Here is a 25742-nt window from a genome sequence, read left to right as displayed (position 1 = left end):
GGCCAGCTGGCCAACCTCCCGGGTCCCCTCCCCGCACCGGCCCGGCCAGATCGGCCCCCATCTGGGTGGGCCGGCTGGACCTCACCCATGCATGAATTCATGCACCAGGCCTCTAGTTCTATTATAATAGCAAACCATAGAGCTCTGTTGGTATGACAGACTATCTTCTAAACATAATATTCAATTACTGTTAAATAGAGAGTTTACATATGGAGAGTCTGTGAAACCCCTTGTGTCCACAGATTTATTGCCAAAAGTTATTCAGAAATAAACCCAAATTTTATATGTGCTGAATTTTGATGTTAATTATGTATGTGTTAGACACAATGCTAATAAATCCCTTTTTTCTAAGCAGCTGCCAATCCACTCATTTAAATTATAATTTTCTCCTGAGGGGAGCATACAATTATTATACTCTGGTGAAAAAATGAGAGTTGAGGTTTCTTCAATCTTGAGATAATTCATTTAATTATAAAGAACAACAATGTAAGATTTTATAGTATCTACAAAATAAAAAATTATAACAAAGAGCAACCATTTTAGAATTAGATATATCATCTCTAATTGGTGACCTCAAAAGTTTAAACAAATTTCTATGATTTCAAACAATCCAATTGAAACTCACATCATAAATGCAGTTTTAATCAAATAACTCACATTACTGAATCATATATAAACACAGTAATTATATGTTAAGTCCATCTCAAATTACAGTAATTAACTATAGTAAAAAAAAGCTTTCGAATAACAGTTAATAAATAGAATATTTAAATAAGCTACAGAACATCCATGTAATGGAATGAAATTAGTGTTTCTAAGAATATTAAATAATGTGGACATTTAAATAGTACCCTGCCTTATCTTTAAAAGGACTTTTCATGGCTTACAAAATAAGTAAGATAAAATTAAATTTAAATAAACTTTAAATAAGGTAAAAGTAATTCTATGGGAGTACAATACATTATACCAGTACTTTTCAACCAGTGTGGTGCAAGAATTTTTAAAACATGTAATACCTGACTATTTGGTTAGGGACACTGACCTCTTTTCCCTTAGATTGTAAAAAAAAAAAAAAAAAAAAAAAAAAATGACAACAGCCAACACAACACTAGCTGTCTGGTGTGAATGAATCAAAAGTATAGCTTTTTTTGTAAGATCAGCAAAAAGTATAATATATTTGTAGGTGTTTTGCAGAATTTAATAATTAGTTTATGTGTGCCATGAGATGAAAAAGGTTGAAAATCACTGTATTACACCACAGTTCTCTCATGTGAGGTTTTCCAAATGGTCTAACTAAATCCAGTGAAAGATTTTTTTGATCTAGAGTACTAAAAAGACTAAATGCTCCTTAAGAAATCTTAAATAAAGTCTATGTATTTTAGCTGAGCTTTTCATAGGTTTTAAAAAGCACAGTCTACTAGTAGATTATGCTGCCAGGTGAATACCTAGAATTGTGTTAACAACTAAGGTTAGAACTATATGCTTCAATTTCTAACCTGGGCTTGAGGAGTTAGAGAATTTCAGGAGACGATGGTCAATAGGCTAAAATATGAAAGAGGAGCAGAAGTTAACTTTTGGAGGTAGGAGGGAAGAGTGATTCACGTAGGAAGAACAGAATGAGCAAAAAACCGAAGGCAAGAAAAAGTATTCTATCTATAAAGAATTAATATTCAGTGGTCATGAGACAAAGAACTGGTGGCAAGGTGTGGGTGGATAGCAAGAATGGGGTTGGAACTAAGCTGGAGCATATTATTAAGGAAGCTGTGAGTCAGGCTGAGTTTATACTTAATCCTGAGGACAAAAAGAAACAAAGATTTTAAGCAGGGAAGGAAAACTATCAGGTCTATATTTTTAAAAGAGATTTTCTTACCTTATTAGCAGTAATCAAAATGTAAGGTTGTCAGTCTACTTTTTTCTCCCTATGAGCAACTATAAGCTCCATAAAAATAGAGTCCTTAATTACAGTTGTATCTCTAGTGCTTATCTAGCACCTAGTAGGTGACCAAAAAATATCTGTTGTATAAATGTTAAAGTGCATCTGGCCGGCATGGCTCAGTGGTTAAGCATTGACCTATGAACTAAGAGATCAGCGTTCAAATCCCCGTCAGGGCACATGCACAGGTTGTGGGCTCAATCCCCAGTAGGGGGCGTGCAGGAGGCAGCTGATCAATGATTCTCTCTCATCGTTGATGTTTCTAACTCTCTCCCTTTTCATTCCTCTCTGAAATCAATAAAAATATTTTTAAAAACGTTAAAGTGCATGGTTATGCACTTAACTGGTAACACAGAACAGCTATGTTCTTCTTACAGTGTGAAGAATGGGTTGGGGAGAAGGACAGGGGTCACGGGAAGAGGAAGGCTAGAAACAGAGGCCAAATAGGTGGTGATAGCCTAAACCAGTGAGTAGCAATGGGAATACAGATAAGATGGAGGTAAAACTGACATGACTTGATTACTGGATAGTACTGACCTTAGGTAGTACTGACATACTCCTGTGAAAACTGAGGTACCCAAATTAACACCAGTTTAAACTAGAGGGTCAACCCATCTCTACCCTGCCATGAGCAGGGACACTATTTTCCTTGAAATGCAATTTTGGTCACTTACAGACATGCAAGCTAAGGCTGAGACATTAAGTAATTTACTCAAGGTTACTTTGACTAAGGACTGAGATAGGCTCTGAAGACAGTGGTTTTCAATCCTGGCCACATATCAAAAGCTCCTGGGGTGGGAGACAGGGAAACAGAAAGAGAAAGGGGGGAATGGGGAGGAAACTAAACGAGAAGGGAAAAATGAGAAGGAAGAGAGGCAAAGGAGGAGAGAGAGGGACAGGAAGATGGGAAGGAGGAAGAAAGGAAAGTATGGAAGGAGGAAAAGGAGAGAAGGGAGAAAGGAGGGATGGGATGGAGGAAAAGAGATGGGAAAAAATAAAAAAAGAGAATTTCAGTTTCCTAATATGCCAACAGAACCATTAAGGTTCCACAATTCCAAGTATAACTGAAAAGTTTTAGTTGGGAAAATTTCCCAAGTACAGAAGTTCTAACTGACCAACTCTGCCATAAAAACTTCAGTTAAGGCATCCATCATACATACAGCCTTTGGACAACTCAATTTATCAGCATACTGACAAAATTAACCATTCTGTATGTAGACAAAAGAGTGATATTTTCAAAACCTAAATTAGATCAAGACTCTGTAATTAAGCCTTTCAATAACATCCTATTTTTAGAAAAAAAAAATCTAAAGTTCTTGCATTTGTAAAAGGCCCTGAATAATCAGACTCAACCATTTCTTCAACGTCATTTCATACCAACTTTTCCCACTCTCAATCTGCACCAGCCCCAACTGTTTCTAGAACATGCTACGTTCTTGCCTGCTTTGGGACCTTTGAACTTGCTTTTCTCTCAGTTCTTAACATGGTTCTTCCTAATTCTCTACTTTTTGTTTTAAATCTTAAAGATTACTTCCTCAGAGATGATTTTTCAACCCACTCTACCTAAATGGGACTTCCCATGTTACTCATTATCATAACATTCAATTTTTTTACTTCACAGTACGTAGAAGGCAACTGCATGTTTCTCTCCACTACAGTGTGAGTTCTTTTTGAGAAGGGATCTTATAACATACAATCCATAAAACACACCTGGCATATAAAGGCACTGAATTATGTTGGGAAGGAGGAATGGAGAGGGTCAAACTTAGATGCTAACAAAGGTTATTAAATTAATGAATTAATTTGTATGGTGGGATAATGCACCATAAATTAAAAATTAACGCATAGCAAAATTGGTAATTCTGATTTCACAAAAGTTGATTATAGTAGTAATTTAGAAAATGAATCTTCTTGTCTTTTCTACTAATACCTCTAGTCCAGGATAATAAAATTATAATGATGGAAAAAAGTCAATTCAATGAAAATGTAAAAACAGAATAAAATTGTACTAAATTTTGTACAATAAAAAGAGTAGAAGGAACTACATAAAAATGTTAACAGATTACATCTGGATGGTTTGATATATTTTCTTTTTTGCATCTTTCTATATTTTCCAAATTATCTACAATGAGAATGTTACTTTTATAATCAAAACAAAATTGAACTAAAAAACAAAACAATTATTATACTCTGATGGCTCTAAGTTTAGTCATAACTATGAATGAAGCATTATACTATTTTTTTAAATCTTCAAATGACAGTCATTAAAGCCTACTTATGACAGTGAAATTTCTTATTTATTCTTTTACTAATTCTCTACCACTATTACTCTTTGCCACTTTTTTCTTTTAATCCTGGGAAACAGCTTACTTAGAATCGGGGGGAGGAAGGGGAAGAAGGGACGGGGATGATTTTATTTGCACTCAAACTTCAAATCCTCGCTCTTTATAATTTAAAAATTTTTTTTAATGGATTTTAGAGAGAGGAAGGGAGGAGGAGAGAAAAACATCAACCGGTTGCCTCCTGTATATACTCCAACCTGGGTTCAAACCTCTAACCTAGGTGTGTGCCCTGACCAGGTATCGAACTAGTGACCTTTCAGTATACTGGATGATGCTCAACCAACTGAACCACACCAGCCAGGGCAGATCTATCATATTTTATTCTGTGTGGCAGACACTTTTGATTGCCTGATCTAATAGCCATTTCCAAACCCTTTCCCCAATGTACTACATAAATATAGGCTGGAGAAGCTAAATACTTGCTTTCCCAGACTCTCTTGAAGCCAGGTTTCACAGGGAGCTTTCTGGGCAAGTTTTGCTTTCTTTCCTTTTCTCCTATTTAAAATGTGGGCACTGTTTGAGGTTCATCAGTCAACTTACCACCATGAGACTATCATCATGTTAAGGATGGAAAACAGAACAATTTAAAAGAACCTGGGGGCCTTTAAGATACTGCTTGAGTCATTGCATCAGTCCAGATTATCTACCTTTGGACTTCTTATTCTGTGAGAGAAAAAATTCCCTATATGTTCAGGCCATGATTCCCTAGGTTTTCTATTACTTGAGGCAAACACATTCTATTGATAAACCATACATATTTGAAAACAGTATTTCTTCCCTCTTGCTTCAATGGTGTTTTGGCTATAAGTAGAAATCTAGATCATGATAATTTTCCCTCAGAATTTTAAGACCTTGTTTCCCCTTATCTTAGTTTCCAATGTTGTTGAGAATTTCTATATCCACTCTAAGTCCTATTCCTTTGAACGTGACCTCATTTTACCCTAGAAATTTTTAAGATATTCTCCTTACCCTGATATGTGAAATTCCACAGTGAACAATGATGGTTTTTGTTTTGCTAAATTTGACGTACTGACTTCTGTAGGTGTTCATTTATAATCTGGAGCCAATGTTTAGAGAAATTTTCTGCTATTTCTTTATTTTATAATCAAGTCTACTCCATTTTCCCTGTTCTCTATAGATTGGGAAACTCTTCTTAGTTCAATATTGGAACTCCTGGATTGATTTTCTAAGGTCCTTATTTTCCCTAATTTTCACCTCTGTCTTTCTGTCTATTTTTCAGATTTCTTACAACTCTTCTACTTTTTTATTCTAATAAAATTTATTTTTCAAAAGCTCTTTCTTAGTCTCTGATTTTTCATTGCATCCTATTACAGTTTTACGGATGCAGATCCTTTCTCTAAGAAAACTGGCCTTGATCATTATAATTTTCATTTACTTGTGTTCAGTGCATTACTCCAGATTTCTATTTTCAGGTTTGTTTTGTTTTTCTCTCTCACTTCCATGGTGAAGGTTCTAATAAGGAAGATACTCAACTGACAGTTTAATAAGAGTGACAAAATAAAAAGTTAATTGAAAGTGTTATGTGTATCATGGGCAACACTATAGGGGGACTAGGCTGTGAAAGTGGACCAGGCAGCGAGATTAGCCATTTTATTGGCTTGGAAGGTGCCCAAACAACAGTATCTGGAAATATTTTCTTTGAGGCCATACATTTCCTCCAGAAATGTGATTCCAGTCTTTTGTAAGAGACATATGTCTGGCATTCTGGGAACAGGGATGTGGTTAGAAGTTCTACTATTCAGTTTATAGGCTTAATTGTCCTGTTTTCTGCTCTGTCCCCTTTGCCTCCACAGAGACTTTATCATTTCATTTCTCCCCAGAAAAAAGAGTGCTAGTAGGAAGTATGGGAGAAGGGTCCTGAGGGCAAACTACTTCATGTGTATTTTTTTTTTACAATGATGCGATCTTTTGTTAAAAGAAAAAAACCCTTTTCATCCTAAATATGAACAACTATTACAACTTTAAAAATGTGTTTTTATAAGTAATAGCTAAAAGGAAAAGCAAGCTATTCTAATTCCTTACCCTATTACTCAAATCAGGCATTTTAAACCCCTGGGCCTTAAACAAAAATACCATTCTCCTGTGTATACTAATCACAGGCAAAGTGACTACTATGTAGGGCAGTGATGGCGAACCTTTGGAGCTCGGCGTGTCAGCATTTTGAAAAACCCTAACTTAACTCTGGTGCCGTGTCACATACAGAAATTTTTTGATATTTGCAACCATAGTAAAACAAAGACTTATATTTTTGATATTTATTTTATATATTTAAATGCCATTTAACAAAGAAAAATCAACCAAAAAAATGAGTTCGCGTGTCACCTCCGACACGCGTGTCATAGGTTCGCCATCACTGATGTAGGGTAACTGTGCATCATCTAAAATAGGATACTTTTGAGAGTGAATGGGGCAGTTTCATAAAACTAGGACTATCTTAGGCAAACCAATCACCCTATTACAAGGAGAATAACTTATTGGATGCTGAATTTGTAAACTTAAAAGGCATTACCATTTCATGTCCTCCTTCAGAACAAAGACAGATTCTACTATGCTAGTGCATAATATAAGTTACTATACTGAAAGTAGAAGGTGGAAAGGATTAGCAAATATAGAATAATATAGTTTTTAGGATATCAATTCTTGCCAACCCCCACCTCCCCAATAAGCACACAAAAAATTCCCATAGAGATTCATATACTATCTTTCTGCTCCAAGGAAATAATGATGATTAATATATTTTAAACAGATAGAATTGGATAATTTAGCTGGAAGAGAGAGACAAAAACAAGTTTTCTGACCTCTTAGTCAGATTTACTTCAATTAAAGAAATGGGGAAAGGGTGAGGAATGAATAGAAAGAAAAGAAAATGGGCTATAGTCGTCTACCTTATAAAGTATGTAAGACATGAGAGAAGAATCACTAAATGCCTTTACCCATTCCAGAGTCTTTCTTGGTGCCATCTGATATTATGTCTACATGATCAGAGTCCACATCATAACTAAAGAAATCATTCAAATAGGTCTTCGATCGCTGGCCACCAAATACATATAAGCAACGATTTTTCTGAAAAATAAGAAAAAAAATGGCAAAGAACAGAGAAAGTAGTCACTTTCATGAAAAATTCAGAATGACCTTTAATAAATTTAAACCTCTATAAAAGTAATTTTATGACAGATCCCATGCAGTGGAGTACTATGATGGTACAAAGAGAAATGAAGATGCTTTCTATATACTGCTAAGAGGTGACCTCCAGGATATCCTATTGAAGTAAAAAAGCAAGGTGCAGCCCAGTTGGTGTGACTCAGTTGGTTGAGCAGAGTTCTATGCACCAAGAGATTATTGGTTCGATTCCCGGTCAGGGCACATGCCTGGGTTGAGGAAGCCAATTGATCTCATGGATGTATCTATCTCTCCTTCTCCCTTCCTCTCGTTCTAAAAAAAATCAATAAAAACATTTTAAAAAAAAGCAAGGTGCAAAATAATGTATACGAAGTGCTCTTTTGTGCAAGAAAGGAGAAAAAGAAATGTGTTTGTTTCTTTCTCCAAAAAGAAACAAAGAAAGGAAACTAATAAAAGACAGTTACTTCTTGGAGAAGGGACAGAACAGGAAGACAACAGGGACAACACTAGATCTCTCTTAACATACCCAGACTTTTGGTTTTGCCTTTAGAACCAGGTGTATGTTTTAATTTAATTAGAAAACAAATTAACTCAAAAGAAAAAAATCTCTGAATTTAGAAAAAAAAAAACATATCAGTACATAAAGATATGACCACAGAGAGAATATTTCTAGTGATTTTAATTCATGTTTTTGAATACCCTTTCTTAGTGGGTTATATACTAAACAGAAAAATAATAAGAAAGTAATTTTAAACAGCATTTGTAATTTTGCTGTTAGTTTTGCTATTCTGTAAACTATAAGACAGAATAATATACTACTGACATTAGAAAGGAGGATTTTAAACTTAAAAGATATACAAAATCAAAGATATTAAAAATTATAATCTTTCATTTGAATTAGATATATCAGTATAAACTCATGATTTTTCTCTTACTAAAAAAGTATATATATATATTACACACACATATATATACACATATACATGCACACACACACATATACACACACATACTGGGAGGGGGGCATGTCTACTGGCCAAAAATAGAGAAAATTTTGGGGCATCAAAAAAATTAATGGCCCTGGCTGGTGTGGCACTAATGGGTCACAGGTTTGATTCCAGGTAAAGGTCACGCATGTACCCAGATTTCAGGTTCAATCCCTGGCCCAAGTTGGAACACGTGCAGGAGCAGCCAATGGATGTGTCTCTCACATTGATGTCCCCCGCCCCCTTTTTCACCCTCTGAAAATCAATGGGAAAAATATCCTCGGGTGAGGACAAAAGGAAAAAAAGAAAGAAAGAAAGAGTAATGACATCATTGGATTAAACACATCAAATATATAAAAATCGATTAGTTCATAATAACACTTAAAAAAATCTATCGGTTAACTTTGGAGCCTCAACTCATTAATATAAAAGAGTGATAAAGGAAGAAAATCAATTTACATTACCTATTCTATGCAGTTTACATATCAGAGTAGCCACACAGTTAATGAGAGTAAGTTTTTAATAATATAATCAGTTAATAAATGCAGAAGAAATGACACAATTAGAAAAATCACCATTTGACAAATCCTAATGAAATCTAGGCAATGACTATCAATGGCTGCTAGAGCCATGAGGTAAAATGTTGACAGGAAACTTTATAATTAATAATCAGGTTGATAGCACCTGAATTCACTGAACAATTTTAACACCACCAAAAGCATGACAACTACACATTAAATGCCTCTCGATATTTTGCAATCAGACCACCTATGAAGTATTTCTGCACCTTTCCTTTTGCGCTCCCCAAAAGGAGACTGAATCTAAAATCAAGCACTAGATTTATGAAGGTGATCACTTTGTAAGTTATATATATGTCTAATCACTTGGTTGTACATCTGAAACTAATATAATATTATATGTCAATTGTAATTGAAAAGTTATTTTTTTTAAATGACTCTGGATTTAACTACCAGGAAATATGGATAAAAGATCACATTAAATGACATTATGAGAAAATAAAATCAGCTAAATCAAGAATACAAGAAATTCTAAAGCTCACATGATTCAGTTTCTTTAACAAATAAGTGGTATGTGGGGGAATAAAATAAGAGGGGTGAGTACTATTATGGATTAAATAAAATTAAGAGATCTAACAACCAAATATAATACTTGGACTTTTCTGAACCCTGACTTGAATAAAACAATTATGAAAAGGTATTTTATTTTTCGGTATTTTAGAAAAATTCTATGTATTAAATGTTGTTAAGAAATTGCTTTTACTTTGGTTGAATATTATAATAGTATTGTAATTATGTTTTTTTAAAATCTTTAACTGTTAGTGACACACTATAATATTTGTAGGTGTAATGATAAGAGTGTCTGGGATTTGCTTTAAAATACCCCAGCACTTAAAAAAATCAAACATTAAAAACAGAAAGAAATACAAGTGGGGTAGATATATGAAAAACAGTGAAATACTGATAATTGTTGAAGCTAATGAGTACACAGGAATTTATCATATTCTTCTCCCCACTTTGGCATATGATTAAAATATTCCATAATACATTTTTGAAGTTATATTCACAGAAAGAGGCCCAAGTTTCCCTGTAGCATCTGATAAGTTTAATTCAATGTCTGTATGTTGGTTTTGCTGACAAATTTTAATTCTATAATGTCAATTCTTAATTATTTGCACTTAATGAAGAATAGCAGAGGGAAAAATAAGAACAGATAAGAAAATTGATCTTGCAGTTAATAAATAAATAGAAATAGATCTATATAAGCAATGAAGTTAATAAAAAAAAACCTATATTATTATTCAGGTGATAACTATTTAGTAATTACTAAGTTGATGGGAAAGAGCCTCAATTATAACAGTTCACTGTTAAAAAGTTTTATTTTTGTCTATTATTGCTAACACTAATCATTTATATCTAATGAAAAGTTTTGATCACTTACTGAGGAATTAGATTTCACCACTTGTCTTACTGAGATACACATGACAAAGTAACATAACACAATGTACAGAATATTCTTACTGAGTGAAATAGCATGCAGTGTCCTATCCGAGACTGGATATCCTCAGGCCCGGCATTGCAGGAGTCCTCTCGAAGAAGTTTCCAGGTTTGACATTGACAGTTGAAAGCAAACAACCCACTGAATTGTGGTTCACTGGCTCTGCTGTCGTCTACACTGCCATTACAAGTCAAAATTCTACCCCCAAAGGTGTAGATCATATGTTTTTCTGAGTCCATACACATCTATCAGAATAAAAAAATAGATTGAATAGTTTTAGATTGTTCCTGTCATATGTGTTAAAATGAAACCAATGTGTGTTGTTTTAGATTCTCAAAAAACCCTGAACTTTGTCTTAATAACACTACGTACCGCTCCTGATTATCATATGCACTTATTGCAATAATGCCAACCACCTGGCAGATGGATTTCTAAATACCTTTTCCAGTTTCAATTTTTCCCACTGAGAATAAAATATGTTGGGTTAAAGAGCTTTATGCTTTCTTGAAACTGCATAATTTTTACCACATCAACCAATAAATAATACATGAGGTGCTGATTTGTAAACCTAAGAATGAATACAGGTCATACTCTATGGGTAAAGAGTGATCACACACTCCTTGCAAGCATTCTATTAATCTTGCTACCATTAAATAAGAGAGCAGATATGTGAATGAGTGATGCAACTAAATTCATCTCTCTGCATTTATTTTACAAAACTCTTCAAATTATGTTTAAAAACAGTAAAACAAACAGACATTTGCAACAGTTTACAGACTGACTTCTACCGTGTGATGAATCTTGCCTTTTTTTAACACAATACTATAAATTTAATTTTCTTTGAGGTATGTTATGCAACTCAAGTTCAAAAGTCAAAATTCTTTCAACTCAAGATGATAGTTTTTCATAAAACTATCTGATAAAAGTCATTTGTCGAAGATAACAAAAAAGAATTAAATTCTATTTCAAAGAATATATAAGTACAAGTTGGAAATTAGATACTGAACACAAGTGGCATTTATAATTTAAAAAAAATTGTGTACACAAAACATTATTTTGCTAAAGCACAAACACAGGCCATTGTATGTTCAATTCTCTCCTCCCATCAATTACTTCTGCTATTCATTTTTTGCAGTTTTTAATAAAAAGCTTTTTTAATAATTATAAAATTTGGTTTTAAAATTAATATTAAAAAGATTCTAACCAATGTCACCTCAATAAATTTTAAAAAATTAAAATAAAAAAGAGACTCTAGCATCTCCTAATCTTTGCCTACCACTAAAAAGATCCACTCATTTGCCATTTCCCAGGTTTATGGCAGATTTTCATAAATTAAGATGAAAATCTACTATACCTCAAAGGTGAAATCTTAATGAATATGGTTGCAAAACTGAGATAAAGTTTTCATGTCCCTGGCCTCCCAAAGAAAGTGTTCTCACTCTTTAATCTTCAATAATCCTATCATTAAAAGCAATACATACATTCCTGAAGACAACTAGTATGGCCCCATTCACCTACTATATATCTGACTGTCTAGGGCTGCATTGAAGCTGGGTCACATTACCCTGTCCTAAATACTTAAGGCTTAAGTCTCTCCAAACACCTGGGGATCATGCTGAAAATCCTGAGGGACACACATTACATAAGCCAATTATATTTTCATAAATTCAGAGTTATACTAATTTTGGCCAATCTCTGTTATCAGGTTTCCTATGGTTATCTAGCCCCTAAATTCTACTTCATACGGCTACAAAGGGATTTTCTCTTTCCTTTGGAGGATATTTAATTTTGATGTGCTTGTTCTCAGTTGTCTGCCTACAAAGGTAACCAGTTTTCTCTCTGAGGCTTTTAGAATTTTCTCTTAATCCTTGGTTATGAAATTTCATTAAGGAAGTATCTAGGCAGGGATATTCTTTTTCATTCATCCTGAACTGCACTTGGTGTTCCCTTCATTCTGCAAACTGTCTTTCTTCATCTTTAGGAGTTTTCTTCATTTTTACCTTGAGTTTGTTTTGGCCAGCATTCTCTTCTTCTAGAACTCCTATTAGATAATATTGGAACTTCAGGACCTTCTCTCTGTTTCTTAACTTTTCTCTCATAATTTCAGTTCATTAATTTAGTAACCATTTTGAGGTGAGTGTGTCCATTCTGCTTTTCAAATAATTTGCTGAGATTTTAAAAAGCCTTTAATTTGTAACTTTTCTATTTGTCTTTTATGAATGCAATAGTTGCCTGAATTGCTCTAAAAATATCACTTAAACTTGCCCTAAAGGCTTCTTTAGTTTATACTATTGTTTTTCTTTGTTAATTCTTAATTTGCTGACTTCAGCACCCATCTTATGGTATTAATTACATTAAAATATATGGATTTTTCTTGGTTGTTCTAGTCCTCTTTATATCTGAGAATCACTAGTCATTTGCCTGCTACATATACACTAGCCGGCCTAAAGGGACTGGGTGGGGAGAAATGAGATGTGATATTGTGAAGGGTTCCTCAGCTGCTCTTCAGCTGCCCTTGGGAGTATTGCTCTACCTTTCCAGCTCCAATGCCCACACTCAACACTTGACCTATGGACAATATCACAGTTAAGTGCTACTCAAACTGAAGAATGCTTTGCTGTTCAGTCCCCCACTGAACATCTAATGTTTGCCACAGCTCTATAAACTTTGTGGCTGTAATCTTACAGGCTCTAGTTTCTTCTGGTTGGATCTGGTCCTATCTGCTTTCTACCTTAAAGGAATTCTCCCCCGCTTCGCGCCCCGCCCCCCCAAATATTTTTAAGTTCCCAAAGGACATTCTTTTTTGTTATCAACGCTATTACTAATGTATTCTATTGTCATTTCATAGGATATGGGCAGGAGAACAGTAAAAGTATGTGTTCAGCCTGCCAATGATCCACACTGACCCAAGGAGAATGTCAATGAGCTGAGATCTCCAATCCTTGACTGAAGTTTCTCCTGCCAATTCTTGGCTAGCTCATATTCCTTTTTCTAGTAATTCCTTCAAAAGGTGGTCATACTTGATAGACAGTTTCTCTAGATATAAAATCCTTGACTCACATTGTCTTTTCCTACCTTCTGGATGTTGCTCTAATGTTTCCTGAATGTAGCTGTAGAGAAATCTGATACCAGTCTCATTTTATTCCTCTTATAGGGTGACTTGATCATTTTGCCTAGTTTCCCCCTAAAATGGCTTCTTTATATTTGAAATGCACTGTTACTAACATATGTCTTAGAATTGAATGCATAGGTCAACATTTTTCCTTTCTGATTATAACACACCCTTTTGAAATGTGAAATAGTCTTCTTTGTTCAGGAAAGTCTTCTTGAATTTTATTATAAATATTTGTTGTTCCATTATTTTGGTTTCTGTAGTTAACGTCTCCAATTATATGTATGTTGGCTTATTTTTGCCTGTCTTCTCTATCTATAATTTTCTGACTAATTCTTTTCTTAATCTTTATTTCTATATTACCTGCTCTTCTTGTTTCTATACTATATAACCCTTACCTATTCTTCATTATGCTCTATGTAGATTAGTTTTCATTTCTGAAAATGCTACTATGTTTTCTTCAGTTTCTTTCCTGAATTTTACCAGGTCTCATTTCACCTGCTCCTCTTATTTGGTCATCTCATCTGCACAACTGAATTTATGCTTTGTGGTTTTCTTCAAAGTTTCAAGCTTCATTAAATCATTTATCTGTTCGGATACTGATATATAATTTTCATCTGCTATTGTGTGAAGGAAAGTTTTGCTGGTCTCCTTTTTATTAATTTTCTTTAGAGTACCTCTCTAAAAATTCTGTGTTTTAAACTTTTTAAATGTTCATATTTAAATTTGTTGAATTTCCCTGGGCCAGATAACAGAAGGTTCCCCTGAAAGGGTAATGTTCTTGCTCAAGGACTCCCTCTTCTGTTGCTACTAATTAAATGGCTTCTTCAAAATGTAGTCCATCTGTGAAGCCCTGTCTTTTTTAAACTCTATGAACCCTCACCTGTATGTGTGGTGTGTGTGGGGGGGGGGGGGGGGGGGGGGGGGGGGGGGGGGGGGGACTGTTTCTATCTCAAGACTTAAGGTCCTCCAGTTCCTTCACTAGATATTGCAAAAGGAGCACTGTTCACACTTGTTACGGTGTTTCCCATACTTTTAGAAGATGGTGCTTTCTGACATCTCCCCTTCTGGGCCATTCTGGGTGCTTTGCACATGCTATCTCTCTAACTCCCCCAGAGGCTGCCCTGCTAAGATGTACCTCTGCTAGGCTCCCTCTACATTCCCAGTTCTCCCCTGTTACATTACTGTCAGCTTTAATACAGGTTCTGAATATTTCAGTTATTTTTGGCTAAACTTACAAGAAATTGGGAGCTGTGGGTTTTCTTTGGCTCCTGGTTTTGCTGAATATGTGACTTGTGTTTGTTTTTTTAATCTTTTTTTTTTTTTTTTTGGTTTGGCTCTCATTGTTCCTGAAAATCACACAAAGCAACAACATCGAAAGCTTCAGAACTAAGCTGCCACTATGTTCTTAATAAATTCAAAGCTTTAAATTTATTAACTGTTAAATTCAAAATTGCAAAGTAACTTTTTAAAGCATTTTCATGCCTCTAGCTTTCTCACATTCTTGAGCGTTAAGTGTCAAATCTTAAAGTGTCATGAACAGCCCTAAGTAATTTTGAAGTTCCAACTTATAGCTTTATTTACATGAAACAAAATAGAAACTGGAGGCTTATACAGATTACAAAAGGTCACAGAGCTCGTTATTAGCCTAATTAGCACTGAAATCCTCGTTTCTTCACACCTAGTGTTCTGTTATAACATCGAATCAGTTGAAAACCAAACATTTAACAGAACCTAGCTTCCAAGGAACATTTTATTTTATCAAAGTCAAGAGAATCAAAGACCATACATAAGGACAATATATTTGTACTTAGACTATCCCTAAGCTATTCTTTTTTCAACTTGTAAAAATAAAGACATAAACATCTTTTGTAAAAGAAATTTGTAACCAGTTGAAAGCAAGAAAATAAATTGTTTCCCTCCAAATGTTATCTGTTGATGTTTTGTTTTTAAAAGATCAGAACCAGCCAAACTTTTTTTGGAGCTCTTATTTTCCACATGAAAACACTGAAGATGTCACAGGGAAGTGCAAAGCTTTGCAAAGCTCAGTTATGTAGAGCCAGCAGAAGTTCCAAATTCAATCTGGGGAATACTTGAGGACTAATGTTTTTGATTTTCCACCCACCACTTACTTGATAGGCATATAACCCACTCCTCTTTTCCTTACCATTCTCCTATAACAACTAATTGTTAATATAAATATAGCATAAGAATACTTTTAAAGTAAGTAATTAACAAAAATATGTAATAAACAATAAATAAAGACTTGGTTTTAACTCATATAAGATAGGAGATAAGCTAGGTTTAAACTAGATTAGATCATAATTATAGCACCATCTCCTATTTCTCAAGTACTAGACAATGCTATGTTCATCATTATAGTGTTAAAGTTTTTTTGAAAGTTTTCTCTCCCCCACACTCCAAAAAAATCTTTGGACATGGTTTGAATCAAATAAAACTGCCTACAGAATTCAAAGTGGTTACTGTTTTGTTTGAGGTACTGAACTATACTGAACTGATTGACATGGAGTACATATTCAAATATAGAAAAAAATGATAATGACACTGATGGAGATGATGAGACTTACATGCATATTAACATATTAATATTAAAATGGCTTACAATATTGCTATGTGTAGTCTTGTCTATAACATCATTATATGATTTTTTATTGGTGCTGATTTTCAATTTCATCTAGTTTATGTCAAATTTCTATCTGTTTTATAATGTTTGTGATTATATGCAAAGGTAAATATATTTCACACAAATTGGAAGAAAAGCTCTAGATTTCAAATTCCTGAATTCATTATAAGTAATTTAAAATTTCTTCCAGGAATGTAGAATAAGAAGTTTTAAAAGGGAAAACTGTTATTGTTATGATTCCTAGATATTTTTTATACAAATAAATTTGTTTTTCCTAATATGTACTGCTCCATCTACTATCTAAAGTTTTTATAAATTAACATTTGTGTTCTGAGATCTTAGTATTTTTCCTGCCCTATATAAGAGAAAAAAATTTTAAAGGATAACTTTACAACTACTGGCACAAGTTATTTTTATTTTCTGTCATAGGTATTTATAATAGAAATCTAAGAGATAATTTAGATTATTAAGCATAACATGTGACATAAACGCTAACAGAAAGTTACCAAGCACTAATTAATTCTACCATATATTTATCTGTGCACCAAACCTGATGATCAAACACCAATTTCGGCCCTCCATCAGCAGCAGTATCCTCACTGAGTAACATCCATGTGTTAGTGTCAATGTCATAACGATAAAAGTCACTTTTCAGAGATTTGCTGTTCCTCACAGAGGAATCCAAATAACGGCCCAATGTGTAGATTTGCCTTCGTTGAATGTCAATGCACATTTTATGACATGATCTGGCACTGGGACCATTCTATAGAGAGAGAAAAAAAAGGAAGAAATTAAAAGAATAACAAAATAAAATTAAATGCCTCTTTTTGTTGACTTTCATTACAAGCTTTGTTCAGAAACTCATAGCAAGTCAGCTAATATAAGTCCAACACTAGGCTTAAATCTCTCAAGAAAAGCAAAAGAAGTAGTAGGAGATAAAAATCTTTCCTTAGAAATGCTTAAAATCCACCAGGAAAGATGAGATGATCTATTCTGTACCCTATGGCATTCTGTTCATAACACTTATATGGCTTCTATTACATACTCCATTGCATTTTAGTCATTTGTGCACAGTTTAATTCTCTACTATGTGTTGATGTACTTAAAGACACATTTAGTCCTTTAAAATATTTCTCATCAGAATTTCTCACCAGAATCTAGCACAGATAGGCATTCCAAGAATATCTAGAATCACTGAATTTCATAACTAAAAGGACCCTTTATAAAATCTCTAGTTTAATTATCCCCTTTAAAGACAGGAACTAAAAGCCAAAAGATAAGAGGCATCCTCCTGAAAGCTAGTACACTAGTGAGAGAAGCAGAATGAGAATCCAAGTCTTTGACTTTTTCATCTACCCTTTATATTATATAAAAGTGACTTTCCTGACTGAATAAATAACACAACTAGGGGGAAATAGGAAGAACAGTATATTACCAAAAAAAATCAATTAGTTGAGATAATTTGTATCACAGGACTGAATAAAAGGTAAAAATTATTATAGTACAAACTAAAAGTAGAGTTCATGAGGCGAAAAAAAAACACCTTCAATTGGGCAGGATTGAATTAGTTAAAAGATGGAAAAGAAACCAGAACTAATATTTATTAAATATCTCCTAAATTCTGCCTATATTATTACTATGTGTGTGTGTGTATATTTCATTTAATCTACATAACAACCCTATAAGGAAATATCATCATTTCATAGAGTCTAAGTAATTTGTCCAGTCACAAAACTAGAAAGTAAGATAGAGAATCTAAGCCCAAGGACAACCAAAGTAAAAACTATGTTCTTTACACTATTCCAGATTTTTTTTTTCCAGAAGAGAAACAAAAGCAAAAATACACTTACTACAATGTGTATGGTTATGACTGAGATGAAGAATTCCTGCTGCAGAAACAAAAGAGTTGAAGTATAAGGCAGAAATAAGAAGCTTGGTGAATGTGACTGACAGAGGAGACTAGATAAAATCTTGTAAGCAATAAATAACTATTGTAAGTTTCTAGAGCAGGAAATAAAATAAATAAGTGGTACTATAGGAAGAGTAATCTAGCATTATTTAGATTACTTGAAGTAATAAAGGTATTCAGCATAAAGAAAAGTTTGACATTACTGTTATTAACCCATATATTAAGTTTATTTAAATCTGCATTTTAGCCTGGCTGGTGTTGGTCAGTGGTTGAATGTCGACCTATGAACCAGGAGCTCATGGTTCAATTCCCAGTCAGGGCACATACCCAGGTTGTAGGCTCGATCCCCAGTGTAGGGCGTGCAGGAGGCAGCCCATCAATGATTCTCTCTCATCTATCTCTCTCACCCTCTCCCTTCCTCTCTGAAATCAATAAAAATATACTTAAATAAATAAATCTGCATCTTAGTATTCATACTAATTATTATCCTAAAACTTATATTTAAAGATTTTTATCGAGAAAAATCTTCAATAGATAAGGTGAAAAGTTTTGAGAAAGAATTTCTTGTATAATGAAATAATCTCAAAAACAAAGATGGGGTAATATATAACGAATAAATCAATGCCATACTTCTTAGAATGTGAAATTTTATTAGGAGAGTAACAACTTCTTGCTTCATCTTAATTAGCAAGAATGCTATTAAAATGTTGAGCAATTACAACCTAAGTTTAAAATAAAATAAGATAATAGGAATAAATAGAATAGGAAACAGAAAAAACCAACAAACTTGGTTCTTTGAAAGATTAATAGAATTATAAACCATTTGAAGACTAATTTTTTAAAAAGGAAAAGAAAATACAAATTGCCAATATTATAAATGAAAACAGAAATATCACTACAAGTTCACTACAAATTAAAAAGAAATAAGGGCCTAATATAAAAAACAAGTAAAATCTGACAAAGTAGATAAAATAGACATAGTCCTTGAAAATTACTTACCAAAATTGACACAAGATAAAAGAAAAAAATCTCATTGAAAAACTGCATTTATAATTTAAAGTCTTCCTACAAAGAGCACTAGTCCTATATATTTACACTGGTAAATTTTATCAAACACTTTAAGAAAAAATAATACCAAATTTACACAAAATTTTTCAGAAAAGGAAAAATAACTTCCATTTTAAATCTGTACTGTATTCCAGTCCTAATTTACTTTATGAGGACAATATAACACTGAAACCAAGTAACAATATTACAAAGGAGGAGGAGGAGAAATAATATACAGGCAGTTAGTACAGAGACACAAAACTAATTTTTAACAAAATATTATCAAACAGAATGCAGCAAGACATAAAAAAGATATTTTGTAACTAAAGGGTTTATCTCAGAAATGCAAAGTTGATTTTATATTTGAAAAGCAATCAAATTAATTCATCACATTAACGGAATTAAAGGGAAAAACATGATTGTATCAATACATATAGAAAAAGCATTTTTTCTCAGCATATTCATGAGGAAAAACTCACAGCAAACTAGGAATAGAAACTTCCTTAATCTAATAAGTAATGTATAAAAATCCAGAATCTAATTTTCACTTAATGGTGAAATACAGATCCTGCTAGGATCTGAAACAAGATAAAGATATCTAGCCTCACCTCTTCTATTTAACATTATACTGGAAGTCCAAGTCAGTGCAATAAGGCATTAGTTTAAAAAATAAAATAGAAAGTTATGATAGAAAAAGAGAATGGAAAAAAGGTAAAACGATTCCTATTCATAGATGACATGACTATTTGATGAAAACAGCCAAAGAAATCAACAAAGAAACTTAGAAGTGGATTTAGAAAAGTAAGATATACAAAGGCAAAGTTAAAAAAAACTATTTACTTCTCTATATTAGCAGCTTGTTTGCTAATAAAAAATTTTGAAGTTCCATTTAAAATAGCATGAAAAATCAAAATATACTGGGATCAATTTAATAAAAAAAATATCCAAGACCTCTAACATGAAAATTCTAAGAATGCTGAGATATTAGAGAAGATTGAAATAAATGGAGATTTAACTATGTTCATAGATTCCAAGACTATTAATAAGACAGCAATTCTCTCCAAATTGCTTTATAGATTCATTACATTCCCAATAATCCCAACAGTTTTAAAAATGGACACTATTCTAAACTTTATATGCAAATGTAAAGGACCTAGAAGAATCTGAATAATTTTTAAAAAAAGAATAAAGAGGTCCTACATTACCTGGCCTTAAGGAGTACCATATTGGTTTATGAACAGACCAAAAGATAATGGAGCAAAATAGAGTGTCCAAAAAGAGACATATACTTATATGACCAACTGATTTTGACGAAGATCAATGGGGAAGAAGATAGAGAACAACAACAACTCTCAAACATTTTTGGCAAGAATATAAAATGGTACAACCACTTTGGGAAAGCTTCAACAGTTTCATCAATGGATGCTAAAATGAGTAACAGGATATTTTCATAATCTCAAAATTTATTTATTAATTATAGAATGGAAACATCCGGAGGGCACCTTCCTTGACCAACTGATCAAAGCTAATATCAGACAAATCTCTTGATAAAATACACTAAGGAAGACCCAATGTCATCTACACGGTATTCCTGCTAAAGATGTCTAACCTAAATGCAATCTTAAGAAAATAGACAAACCCAATTGAGGGTAACTCTACAAAATAACTTCTTTGTATTCCAAAAATGTCAAGGTCAAGAAAAGGTTAAGGAACTATTCCAGACTGAAGGTGACTAAAGAAACATGACATTGAAATGCAATGCATGATTATGAACTGAGTTCTAGGTCAGGGATAGGGGTTGGGCTGACAATGGGACACCTATAGAGGACATTACTAAAGAAATTATTGGGATGATTGTCTACCTCTGAATAGGGATTGTGGATTAAATTAAAGCAGCTATTCTCAGTGCAGTCTGAAGTCTTAAAAACACTTCAGGGAGTCCACAAAATCAATGTTATTTTCATAATACTAAGATAAAATTTATCTTTTCACTCTTATTCTCTTATGAATGTAGGTGAAGTTTTTCAGAGGCTACATGACTTTTGATATAGCAATATATTGAATGCAGAAGTGGATATGAATCCAGCTGCCTTCTATTAAGCCAAACACTAAAGAGATTTAGAAAACTATAAAACAATGCTTCTTGATGCATAATGGTTATCTCAAGAAAAAGCACCTATGTGATTGAGATGCAAGCTGACTTAGCTGCTTTCCCATGTAACACTGTATTTATTGGAAAGAAAACTAACAACCCAAGTATTGTTATTCAGACATTATGATATGCCTGACATTAAAAATAAATAAAGTATGTCATTTTGAAGGAAAATAACTCACAAAATTAGTTGCCAGTGATAAAATGCACATTTTTAAATTGAGCAAAAATCAAAAATTTTGAAAACTCCTACCCACCAATGTGATCTTGACACTTCCTCACTATTCTAAAGACTTTTCTAATGACTTGATAGTGATATTAACAAATGTATCATTTTTGGATATCCTATATATTAAAAGCCTATTATGCTAAGTGTCTGTTCAACCAATCAAAGCGTAATATGCTAATGATATGCTAAGACCGCTCAACTGCTCATTATGATGTGCACTGACCACAATGGGACAGTCGACTGATTGACCAGTCACTATGACATGCACTGACCACCAGGGGGCAGACAGTCAACCAGTCGACCAGTCGCTATGATGTGCACTCACCACCAGCGGGTAGACACTCCAACCGGTAGGTTAGCTTGTTGCTGGGGTCTGGCCGATCTGTACTTAGCGACACAGGCCGGACACACCCTGGAGCCCTCCTGCGTCCCTCCCCGGCCCTGATCGTGCACCGGTGAGGTCCCTCAGCCTGGCCTGAGCCCTCTCACAATCCGGGATGCCTCGGGGGATGTCATAGATCTGGTTTTGGCCTGATCCCACAGGTCAGGCTGTGGGACCCCACCAGTGCATGAGTTTGTGCACCGGGCCTCTAGTTGTATAATAAAATGTCAACAATTGGAAGATATGTATAACTCAGGGAACCAATATTTTTCAAACACATGAGTAAAAAGCACCATGGATAAAAGGTCTATTCAAAGATCAAGATAGATCAATGTAGCAGAAAATAAAATGTTAACTGATATGGCTTCAGAGTCTATAATGCAATTACCTTTAAGAAACAACCACTTGTTAATTTGGGATGAGATAAAAAAGGGTCATGTGCAATTATCTCAAAAGGCCATTAAAATACTACTCTCCTCTCCAAAAACATATCTATGTGAAATCCAATTTTCTTCATATATTCCACACAAAACACTATGTCACAGAGACTAAGTGCAGCAGCACATATGAGAATCTAGCTGTCTTACACTAAGTAATACATTAAAGAGATTTATTAATATGCAAAACTAAACAAAAATATCTTGAACCTATAAAAACTTACTTGCATATCAATTTGCACATTTAAAATAATTATTCTTTTTAAAAGCTGGGCCATCCCATTCTTTCAATCTCTTAAATATTATTAGGTACATATTTAAGTAAATTAAATTAATTTTGCTTTTTAATTGTATATCATACTTTGAAAACACATGCCCTGGGGTATCATCAAACAATAACATTGTACACACTGGTATAGAAAATAAAAATAGGTAATGAAATATTAACTTCAATTTTAGAAGGAATAAGTATTTATGCTAGAGCCATATATTACCACTCAATTCACAGATCAACCAAAGTTTTTTTGGTGTCTACAAGAAAGCAATGAACTATAATAAATCAAACTCCAGCACTAGGTCACCACTTACTAGTAAATCTATTGACTTCAAAATAACAGAAACAGTAGTCTTGTCAAAATAATCTATTTTTCCAGTGTATGTTTTAAATAATTATAAATTGCATTCTAAATATTATTTGTAACATATAAATGGTACAAAAATAATAATCATGCCCAGCTTCAAAAATAAAAAATATTACCTTTGAAATCCTGTGTAAACCAACTCCTTGTCCTGCCAAACAGTCACTCTCCTGAATTTTGTATTTATCATTTCCTTTCTTTTCTCCAGTATTAACTTTTCATTTAATTAATATTACCTAATTACTCACTAAAGAGTAAGTATATGATTTATGCCTTAAGGAATTCAGAGTCTGGGTAGGAACACAGGAATGCAAACAATCATTACAATAACCCATTCAAAGAATATAAGGCATTAAATGAGCACATAAAGAAAAAAAAAAGCTGTTAATTCTGCATGGAGAAGACACGAACACTACACAGAGGAAGGTAAAAGCAGGGTGCATGGGAGGATAACCCTCTGTTAATTCCAAACAGAAAAAAAAAACTATTGCCAAAGGACACAGATGAGAAAGTCGAATAATTCCAGAAACTATAGGTATGGCTAGCACACTAAGTCAGGAGATGAGGCTAGAAATGGTGTTCAAATCCTGGTGAGAAATTTGAAGTTTTTACTCTAAGCAAAAAATACAAACAAAAGCGAGATAGATAAATTGCTTTATCATTCTGATTATTGTTGTTGTTATTCCAACTTCCCTGTATCTATACCCTTTGATAGTACCCCTCACCTCACAGTGACTCTGGACTTGGTCACATGACTTTCTTTGGCCAATGGGACAATAGTAAATTTGGTGGCATATTCATGTCCACCTCATTCCTCTTGCAGACCTACCCCAGACATGAGAACAAGTCCCCAGCTAGCCAATAGGAAGGTAAGCAATTACTTAGAACAGAGCCAAATAGTCCCAGCTGAAGCTATCCCACACTAGCTGACAGCCAGCTAAGTCCCAACACATTAGTGAGCCCAGCCCAAACCAAAAGAATGACCCAGCCAATCTGTAAACTTTTGAGTAAAATAATGCTTATTATTATTTGCCACTGAAGTTTTGTAAAGTTCAAAATGAAATAGAATGCAATAGATAACTGAAATGGATTGAAGCTAACCATGGGGTTTGAGCAGTGTCACATGGCCCAATATGTTTTCTGAAGACTGTGCTAATAAATGGAAAATAGATCTGGAGTCAACAATAGAGGTAAAAATTTTAAGAAAGAAAGTATAAAGTTGGAATTAATACCAAGAAGACAGAGAGGAAAAGACATGTGAAATGTAATACTGAGTGCTAGAACTACTGGAATTTAGGCATTAATTAGATGCACTCTATGAAAAAGAAGGAGATTTTCTGAATAAATTCCAGATTTATTGCAAGAGTAATTACAAATGCAATCAACCTGCATTTAAAATAGTTGAAGATAAAAATCTTAGAAGAAACCACAGGCAGCAAAATCTCAGACATCTCTCGTAGCAATATGTTTACCGATACATCTCCTACGGCAAGGGAAACTAAGGAGAAAATAAACAAATGGGATTCCACCAAAATAAAAAGCTTCTGCAAAGCAAAAGAAGCCATCAACAAAATGAAAAGGGAGTCCACTGCATGGGAGCACATATTTGCCAATGACACATCTGATATGAGGTTAATTTCCAAAATATATAAGGAACTCATACAACTTAAGGAAGACAAACAACCCAATTGAAAAATGGGCAAAGGACCTAAATAGACACTTCTTTAAAGTAGACATACAGAAGGCCAAGAGACATGGAAAAATGCTCAAAGTCACTAATAATCTGAGAGATATGTATTAAAACAGCAATGAGGTATCTACCTAACACTTGTCAGAATGGCTATCATCAACAAATCAACAAATGACAAGTGCTGGCGAGGATGTGGAGAGAAGGGAACCCTAATATACTGTTTGTGGGAATGCAGACTGGTGCAGCCACTGTGGAAAAGAGTATGAAGTTTCCTCAAAAAATTAAAAATGGAACTCCCATTTGATCCAGTGATCTCACTTCTGGGCATATATCCTATTTAATTCAAAGCCATAAATCAAGCCATCTTATTCACTACTGAAATGCTTGGTGGATACATATATCAGCAGGCACAAATACATACATGCAATTTTAGGTAAAAATAAAGTGTTTCATTAGTAAAACTGGTAGTTGTTAAATAGTAAGGGGCCAAAATAGTGAGATAGTGAAGCCATCCAAAGCACAATTTTCCAGAACTCAAAATAAGATGAATGCTTGAAATAAGAGTAGAGGTGACAGGAACATGAAAAATCAAGATAGTTACATAGTTACATTCCCAGGAAAGTAGTAAAAACTAAATGATCTATCATCTACACTAATAAAAGAGAAACATGGTAATTAGCGTACGACCGCTACCCTTTTCATTGGCTAATCAGGGCGATATGCAAATTAACTGCCAACTAAGATGGCGGTTAACTGCCAACAAAGATGGCGGTTAATTTGCATATGTAGGCACAATCCAGGGAGGCGAAAGGGAAAGCAGGAAGAAGCCCCCTGCCACTGACAGTGATGGGAAACCCAGGGGGGAGCTAAGAGCCGGGGGGCAGGGCAAAGGCGGCCCCCAGGGCCACCTTTGCCCTGCCACCCGGCTCTTGCCTGCCGCCTGGGTTTCCGATCACTGTCAGCAGCAGGTGGCTTCTTCCGTCCTTCCCCTTTCGCCTCCCAGCATTGCACCTACATATGCAAATTAACCACCATCTTTGTTGGCAGTTAATTTGCATATCGCCCTGATTAGTCAATGGGAAGC

General features: G+C 34.1%; 1 protein-coding gene across 16 annotated transcripts in view; it reads right to left on the bottom strand.

The window, feature by feature from the left end:
- The window catches only part of MKLN1 (muskelin 1, intracellular mediator containing kelch motifs), a 309377-nt gene that overhangs the window by 42202 nt on the left and 241433 nt on the right, over positions 1-25742 (bottom strand). For 15 of the 16 annotated variants that reach the window (XR_001362873.1, XM_014542908.1, XM_014542906.1 and 12 more), the window contains 3 exons: positions 16725-16937; positions 10442-10663; positions 7230-7359 (listed from right to left, as the gene is read on the bottom strand). Coding sequence is in view for 15 of the 16 variants with exons in the window: in XM_014542908.1 (XP_014398394.1) it covers positions 7230-7359; positions 10442-10663; positions 16725-16937 (565 nt within the window). In the remaining variant the exon portion in view is untranslated. The remainder of the gene's footprint in view (positions 1-7229; positions 7360-10441; positions 10664-16724; positions 16938-25742) is intronic. The other variant, XM_014542870.1, reaches the window with a different exon arrangement.

The sequence above is a fragment of the Myotis brandtii genome, unplaced genomic scaffold (genome assembly GCF_000412655.1).
Source record: "Myotis brandtii unplaced genomic scaffold, ASM41265v1 scaffold1086, whole genome shotgun sequence".
Lineage (NCBI taxonomy): Eukaryota > Metazoa > Chordata > Mammalia > Chiroptera > Vespertilionidae > Myotis > Myotis brandtii.
Note: the sequence above shows the minus strand (reverse complement) of the source record. Positions and strands in the feature narration are given on the sequence as shown.